At 40.1% G+C, this 15,194-nt stretch overlaps 1 protein-coding gene across 3 annotated transcripts; it reads right to left on the minus strand.

The window, feature by feature from the left end:
* Nucleotides 1–410: 410 nt before the first annotated feature.
* On the minus strand, nt 411–14,676 carry CLDN12 (claudin 12). Of its 3 annotated transcripts, none has more exons than XM_072651538.1 (4): nt 14,496–14,676; nt 8,863–8,954; nt 4,044–4,520; nt 411–1,256 (listed from the first exon to the last, which is right to left on the minus strand). In XM_072651538.1, the coding sequence occupies exons 3-4, from the start codon at nt 4,471–4,473 to the stop codon at nt 1,198–1,200; spliced, it is 489 nt and encodes a 162-aa protein (XP_072507639.1). In that variant the 5' UTR covers nt 4,474–4,520; nt 8,863–8,954; nt 14,496–14,676; the 3' UTR covers nt 411–1,197. The 3 variants fall into 3 exon arrangements, with proteins under 3 accessions (XP_072507639.1, XP_072507638.1, XP_072507637.1); XM_072651537.1 differs by having other exon boundaries at nt 4,039–4,520; nt 14,496–14,675; XM_072651536.1 differs by having other exon boundaries at nt 411–4,520; nt 14,496–14,673.
* Between the last annotated feature and the right edge of the window lie 518 nt (nt 14,677–15,194).

Here is a 15,194-nt window from a genome sequence, read left to right on the forward strand (position 1 = left end):
ATTAATCACAGAGGAAGGCTGTTCTAAAAGGGAGAACCATGCTACATAACTGCAGATGATTGGCCAATCTGATGCTACTATGTCCAGTAAAGACAGTGTTTGCGGTCAATGGGACAAGGTTCTTGGCAGATGTGGATTAAAAGGTAGATCACCTTTGGCTTGGATCCTTATCAGCTTTGCAATAAACATCTAGTAACCTAGTCCTCCAGATCACTGAATTATGAAAACTTTTCTCCCACTTACAATATGATCCCCATCAGTTGATTGAGATCCATTGATACTGATGAACATACTCTTCCTGACTTGTCTCTTTAGCATTAAGCCAAGCATACTGGGGAGACCATATTTATTCAAGTGTTCCCAAACATTCACATCTAAACATTAAAGAAGAACTAGAGTTGGTACGAAAGTTTGTAAAAATACATCTTTTAATAAACATACAGAAATAGGGCTCAGAATTAGGTGTGTCTAGAAGTCACCTCACAGTTTACAGAAAATGTACTGCACTTTTATCTTACATTTGCAAATATTAGCAAGAAAAATTTCCATAGTGAAACAAACCAAATATGGCACAGTGGGAAACATTTAAGGTAGTTTTCTAAGCTGCCTTTTGTGATAGGCAGTGCAACAGTAGCACATCAATAGGCCTTTAGCACAGAAAGAGACACTCTCTTCCTCTTCCAAACAATGATAATCTGATGAGAATTTTCAAAAAGAAGATATGGCTAAAAAAAGAAGAAAGAAACTGCCCAAAGGCTTACTTTCTCAAGACGGCTCCAAGGAAGAAGAGACGTTGATGATCACATCTTGGGAAACATTCACTGGCAAATTTGAAATAATTAGAAAAAAAGGAGGGAACAAGAGAAACAGCTGCTGTCTCTGCTTTGTGGCTCTCGAGTAAACAGGGACGAAAGGAAGCAGCAGAAAATGCAGAAAGAGATCAGAAGAGACTTTTAGAATATATTTAAGGTGTCACAGACTGAAACATGAAACAATTTAAATCTATGCCCAACGAGCAGGAGTGCCTACTGTTGCCTTAAACCAATTTATTTGGGTCCCCCAGCTACCCCAAGGCTACCTACTCTTCCCCCTTTTTCCAAAAACCTGTCTTGGTGTTGGACACAAAGAAGGTATTCAATACAAGGGTTTAGAATTAGCTCAAAATTTCAGTTATCATTCCTCTTCCTGAATGCAGCGTCAATGGTATGGATGGTGAAGAGCTGGCCATATTCGAAAACAGCCGACAAGGGGGGGAGCTGAAAGATAGACACCATCACCTGAGAACAACAGCTTAACATGCTTTTTTTCTTTAAATGACAGTACTTTAAGAAGCTACATGTTTGCACTTCTCTACTATATACTATATATATTTATACAAAATACAGCTGGGCTCTTAAAAAAAACAAACCCTGATAAAATTATACTCAAATTTTCACAAAGATATAATTGTTTGTATACAATGTACTTAATTCTCTGTAAATTCAGTCTCAGGTAGTACCACAAACTCCTTATAAACACAGTAGCAATTTGTCTGTATGACAAATTATCCAACTGTACAATTGATTCAGTAGCCTGAATGCAAGCATCCTAAAGAACCAACATCCCTGAATTTTTCTACTTTGATCACATGGGTGATCTACTTTCATAAGAAAAGTATCCTATTAAGAGTCTCTTGGATTTTAAACTTTTCACTCTCCTAAGTGACTCATGATTTTTTTTTTCAAGGCAGGATTTTGACTTCTCTACTAACTTTAATCCTCTCCCCACACATCTGGCCTGATGGTCTTCACTTAGTAGGACTTCAATATCCAGTCTCTATCTTACTGATAGGGACTAGAATTTTAAGCCTATCTAAAATTGGATGGACTAGGGCATCTAGTGCAGTGTCCCTCAGCACATGATCAGAGATTTGAAAGGGACTTAAGAGACTGCTAGGTCCAACTCCCTCATTTTACAGATTAGAAAGAGGTCCAGAGAGGTGTGGTACATGCCTAAGTAAAAGGAGCAGAATCAGGATTTCAACCCAGGTTCTCTGATTCTACATCCTTTGAATACTCTTTATATCACATTCCCAAGTCTACTGCTCCATCACTTTTCATCAAATTAGATGTTTGTGAAGGTGCTTTAAGGCACTCTTCAAATGTGATTTTATCACCATTATCTGATAAGTAAGACCCAGTGGCCACAGTGTTAATGAAGCCACATTATTTTTCAGTTCAACTCAGCTAAAACTTTTTTGAGGGCAGAGGTGGTATCACAGATCTCAAACAGACCTTATAGATTACGGGTTCTTAGCCATTCTTGGGTCCTGGATCCTCTTTGGTAGTCTGGTGAAACTTACGGACCCCTTCTCAGAATCTCGTTTTTTAAACAAGTAAAGGACTGCTAAATTTCAGTTAAAGGTTAGTGAAAAATAAAGATGGAATTTTTTTCTCATCTAAGTTCACAGACCTACTGAAATCTATCCATGGACTCCTTTAGGGGGTATATGAACCCCAAACTAAGAAATCCTGTTAGAGATGATCTAATCTAACTCCTTTTTATAGCTGCTAAAGTGACGTCTTTCCTTGTAATCCCCATGGTGTTTCACTGGATGGTGGGCAGATGCTTAATGACCACTTATTCCTTAATTGCTTGGTGTCAAAGGTAAGTTGCAATCCAGGACAAGTAAAAGCATGATAGAATGCTGCCCAAACTTTAACCCCCTGACCATTTTCTCATTCAAAGAATTTGACCACAATGACTATATTTTATTGTTGACAACAAGCTCAGTAAAGAAAAGTTATTCCTTTCTCCAGCAACCATTATGGTTAAAAGAAGACAAACTACTCAGACCTGCCATCCCAATATATGTATAGGTGCACACTGGAGATATCCTACATGGTCAGCAATACTGTAGGGCAGATGGTCACAGGTGAGAAAAAAACGTTGCTACCAGCAGGGGCGTGTAGGACCATCATATTTTATGTTGTACATATTTAACTCAAATGAAGCAATTTTCAATAAAATCAGGAACCTGAAATAGATTCCTATTATGGCTGACAATTCTTTCAAAAAAAATTTTATGACTATTCTACCTGATATCATTCTTAAAATGAGTTTTAGCTTTAAACAAACCATGGTAATGAGATGAAATATAAATAAAAAGAATTCTTGAACTGTAAAGTCATCTTTAAAACATCTAATCCTAGGAGAACACAAGTACTATAGAGTGGAGAGAGTCATAAAAGGTTTCATATTTTCAAGTAGGGAGATCAGATAATTCTAGAATGGATCATGTGACTGAAAGAAAAGTACACTAAAAATTGCTTCTGTTTGTGTACACATACATGTACAAGTGTGTTTTGTATAAAGTCCAATTAAAAAGGACAATTTAACACGAGCATTAATATACCATGGAATTAGTGATATTCACATGTATATACACATACATGTGTGTACATACATGTGTAAGCATACATGCCCACACATATAAGTTCCAGTATCAACATGGAATTAGAAATGGGAAAACTTCCCAGGATGTCTATCAAAGGAATTCAGCAAGTGAAAAGGAAAGACTTTGGTTAAAAAATAACATTTTATGAAAATTAGTTAGCAATAGTTAAGTTACTTCATTGGATCAGACTGTAAAAACATGGCAACCTTGTCTAGTCAGAGAGAAGACAAATTGCGTGAAGACTGCAGACACTGCTTTGTAAATGATTTAAAAGTTTTCCTTAAAAACAAACTCTTCTCCCATTAAGTGCTATGTGTAACCACTGGGATGTCGATTTCAATGGCAGAGAGGCGAGATCTGGCTGAATAGGGCTGAGAATAGCTATGCATGCTGGGAGTGTGGGAGTACAGGGGCTGCCAGAAAGGAGAAGGCAGAGTTTTGCATGCACAGTACCAAAGAAACAGCAAGAGTGAGGTCATAAATAGGCCCCCTGAGCTAGCAATGGTGACATACACTGCATAGTCAAAGGAAAAGACGGGTTCAAACTTCCTATTCAGGTGATTGTTGTAGAAGATGACCCAAATGGATGGGGTGAGACTCACCACACCTGCAAAGAAAAACAGGAGCCCTGACACCAAGTGGCAGCCTGCGCTGTTGACCAAACATTTGGCCAGTTTGACGTTGGGTACGGTTGACCGGAAGGCTGTGTTACACATCCCAATCAGACAAAGTAAGAGTGCAGACATGGCGATGACGATGCTGAGGGGGAGGGCAAACTGAAGAACCCGCAGATCCAGCTGATCAACGGAGGAATACCATTTTGTATCATACATCAGGCAGTCGCTGCTGCGGTCGTAGCGGGCGCATTTCACCCAGAGCCCCGTGTAAACTGTCAGGTTCTTCTCATTCTTGTTAAATGTGATTAATCTCAATTTTCTCCAGTTAGGAAGCATAGTCCCAGCAAAGAGGCCTGCCACAGAGGCAATACCACACAGGAAGGAGAGCACTGTGGCTGCGTGGACATCTCGACAACCCATGACAGACAGGGAGGCTGCGCAATCGCTTTGGGTCAAAAAAAAAAATACTAGGAACAGAAAATACAAGAGAACAAAACTTCAGGAAATAATTTAATGACAGAATAGAAAAGGTGAACCTGTTAGAAATCATTATCATGAATTCCAGAATAAAAATTTGATGACAATACAAATACAGTGTAAATTTCTTAGATTTATAGCTCTTCTATTTAGGATTCTTGGTGGCCCAAATCTCTCGTTCTGCAAGTAGGGAAACTGAGGTCAGAGAGGTGACTTTGCTAAGGTCACCTAGGTAGTAAGGACCAGAGCTGGGACATGAATTCAGGTCCTCTGACTCCAAACCTAGGGCTCTTTCTGAAAGTATCACACTTAAGTATGTATGCAGTATAAATGAAGATTCACAAGCTTAGACATCATAGATTTATTATGACAATCAGAGCTTCTAGTCAGATGTGATCTCATAGCATCTTCCTCACACCTGAGTAGAGGGAGAGAGCTAAAATTATTTTGACCGCAAGTGATCTTAAGGATTAAGTTTTTACTTTTTTATTTCTACCACCACTATGCAATGAAAACATGCAACAATGCATTGACGAATTGTCTTTTTATGATGGGAAGTAAAAAATTATCATATGGAGCTTCAAATACTCGATTTTTATCTATATATGAATGATCATGTGATTAGAAATATAGGGGAAGTGACAAAGGAGCCCTAATCAATCAGGAGAGCTAAACCACTGGAATTTCCTGGTGAAGTTGCCCCTGGTAGAGGGAAAACACAATGCAAGGTTAACAAAGGACTTTACAAACTGAGAGCCAATCAAAAGTAGACCCCTCCTAAATTCATTAGAAAAAAGAATAGATAGGCAGAAGATGGACAACCAATAACTCCTTAGATGATTCAAGACATTCCAATGGAAGTATGAGGAGAAATTAACAAAATCCTGTCATACAAATGAACCATATTTTTGCAATAAACAATCACTTTAGTCTCTATTACTACATTGATGATAAAAAGAAATTTCCAGACCACTCTCCCTCCTAAATCAAATAAATTTTCTGTGCTAGAAAACAAATCAACAAAGAACCAGAACCCCATACAACTCAGATTTATCCAAATGCATTTGTAATTTCCAAGTAGAACAAAATATAAAGAGTCTTTTTCTCTGCCCCACTCCCTGGGAATCTAATTGCTGAGCAGATCACAGCACTTTGTCATCATAAGTTAAAATAACACTGGGTACATAGTCAGCACTTAGTTAATACATGATTGATTGACCTTGGATAACCAATTGGCAGAAAAAGAGAAAAGCATATCAGGAATGGTCAACCAGTATATTTACTGGGTTTGTTTTTTTTTTTTCCAACAAGAACATGATGTTGAGGATGGAGGGAGAAATATATTGATTTCTGAGTAGAGTACAATGTGGCTCTGTTGGCTTGTTTTCCCTTCTAGTATCAAGCAATATTTATCGAGCTAGTTCTGCTAAAAAAAAAAAAAAAAGGCAAGAGAGAGAATAGCAATAAAAATTTACATTGATGGTGCAAGTTATGTAGGTGAAGAGGAAAGTGAAGCTGAGAGGTAAAGTGATTTATCCCCAGAATTACTAAGTTTCAGAACTGGGACTTGAAAGCAAGCCCTTTGATTGCTAGGCCAGAGTTATTTCCAATGCATCAGGAATGTCCTCTGGCAAAAAGAATTAGCTACATAGTCATGTATGACAGTGTGGCAAAAAGATCCCAGCTCTTTCACTGTATTGGCCAAGCCACTTAACTCCTCTAAACCTCAGTTTCCTTTTATGTAAAACAAAGAAGTTGGAAGAGATGACCTCTAAATTCTCTCCCAAATGATTCTAGAGCCTGTGGCTGATTATCTCAATTGGTTAGAAGGCGCTAATGAGGCCACAATTATGGGCTCAGTTCCCAAGTGAGTTCTGGTCCAAGGCCATGGATGTTCCAGGATACTCACAAACATGCTACCAGTTCCAAGGGGCACTGGACAGGAATGTGGAGAGGTCAAATCCATCATCATAATTAAAAACAAAACAAAACACTCAGGATATGCTCTACTGATGGGAGTTAGGGGAAGGGCTGTCAAGTGGCACCTTCTCTGTAAATAAAGGACAGCATTACTATCATCAGGCCTCCAACAAAATCACAAGACAGCTTTCATTCATAGGGAGTTTACAACTCCTTTCAAATTCTATTGGTGTACATTGCTTGGCCTCTTCCTTAGAGTACAAAGATGAAAGCTAGATGTAGTCTCCTTTATGGGTTTCAAGGACCTCCTTTACGTAAACCACTTTGAGAGATCCTAACTACCCAGAATTCATCCCTGTTTTCAAAGAGAAGCCTGCATTGTGAACTGCACTTATACCTTCTGTACAAATTCTACTGTACAGAGAATTTCTGGGATTCAAAATATCTGAGAAATGAAAATAGAATAAATTAATGTCTCTATGACTAACAGAGGGGTGAGATGCTTAAAAAGGTAGGTGCACATCTTATTCAGAATATTTGGCCCTTAGATTACCAAATAATTTTGAATACACATGGCTGAATATTTGGCATCACATGTATTTTAACCTTTCCTGTTACATAATTTGATAGGAATTTAGACAGTGCAGCAAGGGACCTTGGAGACAGCTGATTCTAATCCCCTCAATTAATACTTAAGGCAAGGCACAGAGAAATTAAATGACCTGCTCACAGTCACAGAGCTAGGAAGTATGGTTTTTGAACCCAGGTTTTCCAGACTCTTAAGTCCAGGGCCTTTTCTCTACACCACACAGTCTTAAGAATGGCTACTTTTCCCAGGTACTGATCATGCCAAAATATAAGGTTACTGTATTTAGAACTAGGAATGACTCCTCCATTATCTCATCCAACAATTACCAGTGTGGTTGAGGGACATCCTGGGTTCCCCACGATGCTTTCAGGGGGTCTGTGAGGTCAAAACTATTTTCATAGTAATGCTATGGTGTTTTAATTTCTACTAAATACTGATAGCTATAACCAATATAAGCAGAAACTCTTTGGAGGAGTTCTCAATAATTTTTAAGAGTATAAAGGGGTCCTGAGACCAAAACACTGATCTGCTCCAATTCCCTCCTTTTTATAGAAGAAGAAATCTGAATTAAAGCAGTCAAGTGATACAAGTCAGACATCCTCCACCCCTACCCCCTACTTCTCATGGCATTTCATAAAATATTCACATAGAAACTTCTGTTCTGTAATTCAATAAAAATGCATCGAGATTGGTTTAACCAAACCTAACTTTTTGTACAGTTTATGTGAACCTTCAGGAATGAACAGGCTGAAAAAATCAATTTGGGCTAATTTACTACAGCTCAAAACATGATATCTTTACATAATCTCCTAGCATGGCTTAAAGTTAGAAAGGAGTGCAGTCAGGGGTAAGACCCACTCTCCCCATGGCTAGCAGTGTAATTGTAGATAAGTCACCCCCTACCTTCGCTCATTCATGAAACCAGAATTAATAATGATTCATCTGCCTAAAGGTAGGGAGCTGGGTGATTTGAGATTTTTGTTCTGAGATCTGTGGCTATCAGATTTTACGATCATCAGTGGAAATATTCAAAGGTCTCCAACTTTATTCCCTTACTGCTTACCCTTCTGTGGCTGACCTATCTGGAAAGGCTTTTCTTTCAGGTGCTAGGGATTAAAAGACCCTCGGAGTGCAAATGACTGCAAGATCTTCCATGAGTCAAGATACCAGAGCATTCTTCCAGGAAGGAAATGTTAACCGCCTCTCAGCTCTCTAGGCACATTCCAAGCCCAGGAGGGTAACTGTATCCTAGTGCTTCCAAATGACATCACCCCCTACAACCTATTCTTAACAGCGGCTTCCTCGTATTTATGAGGCAGCAAATCAGTAGGTGGTAAAATCCACTCTAGGGAGGGGCACGTGAGGTTTCAGATTGAGGGGGGAGAGAAGAGATAGGTTGTATGGATCCAGCTACAGGCTATAATTCCCACCCCTACCCCTCGTCAGGTCAAATCTGGTTTATTATAAACCCTGAGTACAGTCTATATTTGCATTCTTAGTAAGAGATCAATGAAAGTGATAAGACAAAGAACAGTAATAATAAAAGAGAGATAAAACATCTTTATTTGAATAGAAAGTAATGTTTAAAAATTTTACCACAATCTTTGAGGCAGATTGGTAGCAAAGTGAGCACTGGGCTTGGAGCCAGGAAGACCAGAGTTCAAAACTGGCCCCAGACATTTACTAGCTTGTAATTCTGGGCAAGTTACTTAACCTCTATTCACCTCAGTTTCCTCAATTGTAAAACGGGGATAATAATAGCACCTACCTCACAGAGTTGTTGTGAGAACCAAATAAGCTAACCCAAGAAGCCTGGTACTCACCCTCTGAGGTTTGCCTGGAAGGTTTTAAAGTACCTTTGTTATCTTGGAAGAAATCCTAGCAAAGCTGCAAGAATAGATGAGATGAACTGGACCTGAAAAAAAAATTAGCATATTTGGTTTTGCTCAAGCAAAACTTAATATTTTTGTATATACCAATCAAGTTTCATATCAAAAAGTTAGGTTGTAATAACAGCAGCTCACATTTATAGGGTGCTGGACAGGTTACAAAGCATTTTCTTTACAATGAAAAGAATAGTATGTAACACTGTTATAGAAATTAGTTCAATTTAAGCCTAGAGCAAGAGGATAGCCCCTAAGGTCCATGCGGTTCCCTTCTCTATGGATTGATGGAGTTTATTTTTGACAAAAAGTTATGAATATGATCACAATTGCTCTCAGCCCTCAGTTAGGAATATTTCCAACATTTAGGGAGAGGTTGGGTTCTTTGCCTTAACTTACATTTATATACATGCATATATATATATATATATATATATATATAATTTAAAAAAAAAACTAAGTTTTTAATTAGTGCCTTCTGGGTTTTTTTTTTTTAATATAATCAATTTTCCCCAGGATCCCTTTCCCTCACTCTCTCAGAGAGCCATGCCATAGAACAAATGATTTTTTTAAAGACGAGAGAGAGAGAGAGAGAGAGAGATGAGTTGACTAATCAATACATTAAAAAAAATCCCAAACACATGCAATATCCAACACCTGTAGACCTCTCGAAGGGGTGGAGTTGGGGAGGCATATTGTATCTTTTCATTCTAATCAGGCTTGATCTTTCTTGTTATCCAGTTTTGATTTTCATGTGTGGTTGCTGTTTCCGTTTACATTGTTGCCATCCTTGTGTATATTGTTTTCTTGGCTCTGCTCATTTCACCTGCATCAGTACATATAGATCTTTCTATGCTTCTCTGTATTCATCACATATGTAATTTCTTACAGCACAATAATATTCCCATTACATCCATGTACCACAGCTTATTTCCTCAATCAAAGGGCATCTATTTTGTTTCCAATTCTTTGCTATCACAAAATGTGCTGTTATAAATATTTTGGTGTACAGTATGTTGGAACTTTCCTGTTTTTGATGGCTTTTTGGGGCACAAACAACTCCATCGTTGCTCCAGTAATGGAGTCTCTGGTTCAAAGGTACAGCCATTTTAGGCCCTTTATTTGCACAATTCCAAATGGAGGCACCATTTCACAGTTCTATAATTTTACAGCCTCTCCAACATAGTTGCCATTTTTGTCATCTTTGCCAATTTGCAGAGTATGAGATGAAACCTCAGTGTTTTTACTGACATTTCTCTTATTATTAGTAACTTGGAGCAGTCTTTCATGTGATTGTAAATACTTTACAATTTTTTAGAGAACTGTTCCCATCCTTTGACCACTTTTCTATTGGGGAATGACTATTAGTTTTATATATGCATATAGATGTACAAACATTTGTACATCTATATGCATATATAATTATATACACAGATTCATGCAGACAAATATATGGATGTATATGTATGTAATAACTGTTTATATATCTTGTATACCAAACTCTTGTCAGAGAAGTTTGACAAAAAGATTTTTTTCCCCATTTGACTGCTTTCTGTCTTATCCTAGATGCATTAATTTTGTTCCTGGAGAACTTTTCAGTTTCATGTAATCAGTTATCTGTTTTTATCTTTTATCATTGTCTCTATGTCCTGTTTACTTAAGAATCCATCTCCTACCCATAACTGTGACAAGTGTATAACTTACACTGACATCTATCTCTATATCTAGCTTCTTTGAGGTTGAGGCATGATTTGGGTTCCTGAAAATAGCAAAGCAGCAGATTATATTAGAGCCTATGGATAGGCAGGCACTGGGAGAGGAAGATGGGACAAAAACAGACCTTTCCCTTAGAACTTCCCTTAGTCCTAGAGTCCCAGGTGGTTGTACAAGCAGGAGCCTTGGGCTTGGAGATGCCTTTAGGGCCAGTGGTTGACCTCATTATCTCCCTTCTTCAAAATAGCTCAGCCCCACCTCTTTCACTTTTCTGGGGTGGCCCTGGGGCCGCTATTTCTTTTGGACTCAGTTCTGTATGGCCTCACTCCTTCCTCTTTAGCTCGATGGAATCTCTATCTGGTTTTTTTTATACAATTTCTCCAGGGTTAGCCCAAGTCACAGAGTAATCAAAGATTTTGACTGATTCAAGGAAGCAGGCATATACAGTACACTGGCAATCCTTACTGATTCCATAAAGCAGTGTCCTTACTAACAAAGGTAATTATTTTTAAGTTGGGTAGGACAATGAATGGAGCCCCACCCCTGCAAATGTATTCAGAATTAGAGGACTAGAAGGAGTCTAAGCTTTTCCATTATAACCTTGTCCAAATTACTCTCGGAGGTTAGATTTCTTTAACAGTAAAATGGGGATAGGGCAGAAGAGAGGCCAGGAGTCAGGAAGGCTCATTTCCCTGAGTTCAAATCCAACCTCAAACACTTACTAGCTGGGCAAGTCACTTCACCCTATTTGCCTCAGTTTCCTCATTGTTAAGATGAGCTGGAGAAGAAATGGCCAACCACTCCAGGATCTTTGCCAAGAAAACCTAAAATAAGGTCACCATGAGCAAGATATTACTGAAATGACTGAAGAACAAAATGGGGATAAGGACATTTTCACCAGCCACCTCACATGCTCAGTCTCTTTGAGAAATAGAAGGATCTTAGGCAGGGATGGGGAGATTCCATGACGGATGGTCTCAATTTTCTCACTGAAGTAAAAAGTGAGAACATATACTAAAAGTAAGGGTTTAATTCAGTGGGTTTTCAGTCACATCTAACTCTTCATGACTTCATTTGGGGTTTTCTTGGCAAAGATACTGGAGTGGTTTGCCATTTCCTTCTCCTGCTCATTGTACAGATTAGGGAAACTGAGGCAAACAGGGTTAAGTGACTTGCCCAGGGTCACACAGCTAGTGAGAGTCTGAGGTCACATTTGAACTCAGGATATCAGAATAAAAGGATATGCCTCCCTCACTTAATAGATAGAGAAACTGAGGTTCAGAAAGTAAAGTGCCTGGTGCAGGCTCACAGACCATAATCGTTCAATCACCAAGCATTTATTAGGCATCTACAATGAATTAATTGTTGTAGCAACGATTGTTACCCAATTAAAAGGGTATTGGAACTAGACCCATAATTTCATTGGTACCACTAATGCAGTCAGCCCCTCCTCTGCCTCTTGGGAAGCAACCTAGAGCAGGTGTCAGACATGCAGCCCAGGGCCAGATTAAAATACCACTGAGTGCAGCCCCAATACATTAAAATGTAACTGGGAAGGATTTAACAAAATAAATAAAAATACAATAAAACACAGATAAAATTACATTTTAAAATTAGTCGTTGTGCGGCTTGTCTATGGGATTCTTACACAGAGAAGAGTGCCCTTCCTCTCACTTTCTATCTGAGTTTGACCCCACTGGCCTAGAGCACTAATAAGTTAAATTACTTATCCTGGATCACACAGCTAGTCAGTCAATATTCAGGTATGAAATACCTACTACGTGCTAGGTATTGTAGGAAGTATTGGGGACAGAAAGGCAAAAGACAATCCCAGCTCTCAAGTCTACAGTCTAATGGAAGAGACAACCTAAAAACAACTGAATACCAACAAATTATCTAGTGGATGAATTGGAGATCATGGACAGAAGGAAGGCAGTGAGTAGGTAGGTCTCCCTACTTCCTTGAGAAAGGAGACTGTTTAATTTTTATCTTTGCATCCTCAGTGCCTGGCACATAGTAGGTGTTTAATAAATGACTGTTAATTGTTTCCTCCCTTTCCCTTGATACAAACCATGCTTTGGCTCATTGTTTAAAGGGGTTTACAACTGAAAACTGGGCAGCTGGGTGGCACTGTAGTACAAGGCCTGGAAATCTGGCTTCAGACACTTAGCAGTTGTGTCACCCTGAGCAAGTCACTTCACCCTGTTTGCCTCAGTTTCCCTAATCTGTAACATGAGTTGGAGAAAGAAATGGCAAATCACTCCAATATCTCTATCAAGAAAACCCCAAAAGGAGTCACGAGGAGTTGGACATGACTAAACAACAATTGAAAATTGTTATTTTTTTTTTGTTTAATGGGCAAAAATGATTGCTCCATTTTATATTATTAATAGATTTGTGAATTGAGCCACTTTTCTGGTGGGTGGCTCATTCAGAACTGCAAAGGATCTGCATCTTCCTGAGGCATGGATTTTTTTTTGCTGATTTGGGCAAATCCTTCTCTGCCTTCACTAGGGACTCTTCATTGGCCAACATGCCATTCATGAACAGAGCCACCCAAGGCTCATGGGGCACCATCAGAGTCAGGTACCTTCTGTTCACTACAAATACCACTTCCTGTAATGCTTATTGTGGTGACCCTGGCTGCATCAGCAGAGGGCTAAGTAATGTCAGGGTCTGGAAAAACCAAGTTTCCACTTTGGTGAAGCTGGAAAAGTTTCTAGTAGAAGCCAGGGATCTGACAACCTTGGTCTGACAACCAAAGTTCATAGGATCTTAGGTCTAGACCTGGAAAGACTCTCAGAAGTCAGCTAGTCCAACCTCCCCATGTCACAAATGAGGAAATTGAGGCCTGCAGATGGGCAATGGCTGGCAAAGGTTACACAGGTAGTCAGTCAATTGATAGCCTCAAAGATATCTCAGAAACCATTCAGTTCAACACCCTTTTTTTATAGATGAAGAACACAGACAAGGAATGGTTGGGTGATTTGCCAAAGGTCATAAAGGAAGTTTCAGCAGCATGGGATTTGAACTCTGGTTCTTGGAGTCACTCATCACCAGAATTCAGCAGAGTGCTGAAATTTATAGCTACATAACTAAGTTGAGGTGATCTATGCTGCTTTGTGAAGGGAGTACCCATGTCAATGACGACTGAAACCAGGGTTCTTTTTAGTACTTTAGTAAATAATACTTACCTTAAACAGGTTCTGTGAGATTGAAAGCTTGTAAAACACCCTGAGATCCCTAGATTAAGGATGTGTAAGACGAAATGACTATCATTAGAGGTATTATTGTTAGGATGCCAGATATTGCTGGGTATTCTAGCAAGGAAGATGGCATTTTAAAAAGATGGTTATCAGACACTGGGCTTCCCTTCCAACAATGCAAAGAGATAATCCTACAACTATTAACATAATGGGCACCATTTTTGCCAGTTGCCAAGGGGGCTACCCAGAGCTTAAGCCAGTCCTTGCCTGGCAAACCACCCCCCTCCTCCCAAGCCAGCAGCAGTCGGCACCCTCCTCTGCAGATCAGGGAGGGGAGATGCAGCTGCTGTGCTGGGGCTCTCCAGCTAGCCCCCTCCCAGTCAGAGAGAGCAGGGGGATGGGCCATCCTGACCAACCCAGCATCACTCCCACACCCAGGGGCTGATGATGCCCTCCTCCTCCCTCCCAGGGAGCCGAATTGGGGCGACCACCCCCCTGCGTCCTACTGTATGCAGAGGGCATGCACAGAAGCCAGGGGGAGAAACTGAGGCTGCATCCACAGAGCCTGCCAGCCCTCCCCAGTGTACCCGTCCCCCCTGGCCCCCAACCCTGGCTTATGTTGCTGAGTTAAGAGAAAGGGTTAAAAGAACTTACTCCAAAGGATCCAGGGGGTCAGAAGGTCTCTACCCCTACCCTACACGGTCTGGGCCTGGCCCGGCCCAGGCTCTGCCTCTGCTGCTGCTGCCTCTGTAGCTGTCGCGGCTGTGCCTGAGCCCTTTCAGGAAGTGCGGCTCCCACCAGCTGGAGGGCCTGGAGGCTTCCGGGGAGGGTAGGCAGGCTCTTCCCAGGCTGTGGCATTCCTGGCGCTCTGAGGACTACAATTCCCAGGATCCACTGGGCTCGCAGCCGCTGGCAAGAGCCTGACCTCCTTTCCCATGACACTTCACGTCCGTCCCAATTCGGGGTGACCGGTTAAGTAGCATGAATGGCTCCATTAAACTGTGTCCACATCTATTTTGTATGTGTGTGGTATGCATGCATGCATGTGTGCGTGGGTTTTGGTTCAGTGGCCTCCAAGCCCTTTCCTGCTGGAAAACCCACGGATGATGCAGACCTCCCTACCTCCTACAAGTCAGATAAAAATAGGAGAAGCAGTGAACCTAATAAAAATTAATAAAGTGAAAAACCACACTCTTTAGACTTGTGGAAATGACATTGAAAGCATTCTAATTTTGAGACCTTTTTTAAAAAAATTAAATTACAGAGATGACTGATGTGAGGATCAAAAACAGGAACACACGTGCGCACACATGTCTATAGACACACACATGCATGTTTGTGTGTGTGCATACA

This window comes from Notamacropus eugenii, chromosome 3, assembly GCF_028372415.1.
Source record: "Notamacropus eugenii isolate mMacEug1 chromosome 3, mMacEug1.pri_v2, whole genome shotgun sequence".
In the NCBI taxonomy this organism is placed as follows: domain Eukaryota; kingdom Metazoa; phylum Chordata; class Mammalia; order Diprotodontia; family Macropodidae; genus Notamacropus; species Notamacropus eugenii.

Coding starts and splice junctions, on each gene's coding strand:
- CLDN12 (XM_072651536.1), bottom strand. CDS start 4,473: ATGGGTTGTCGAGATGTCCACGCAGCCACAGTGCTCTCCTTCCTGTGT.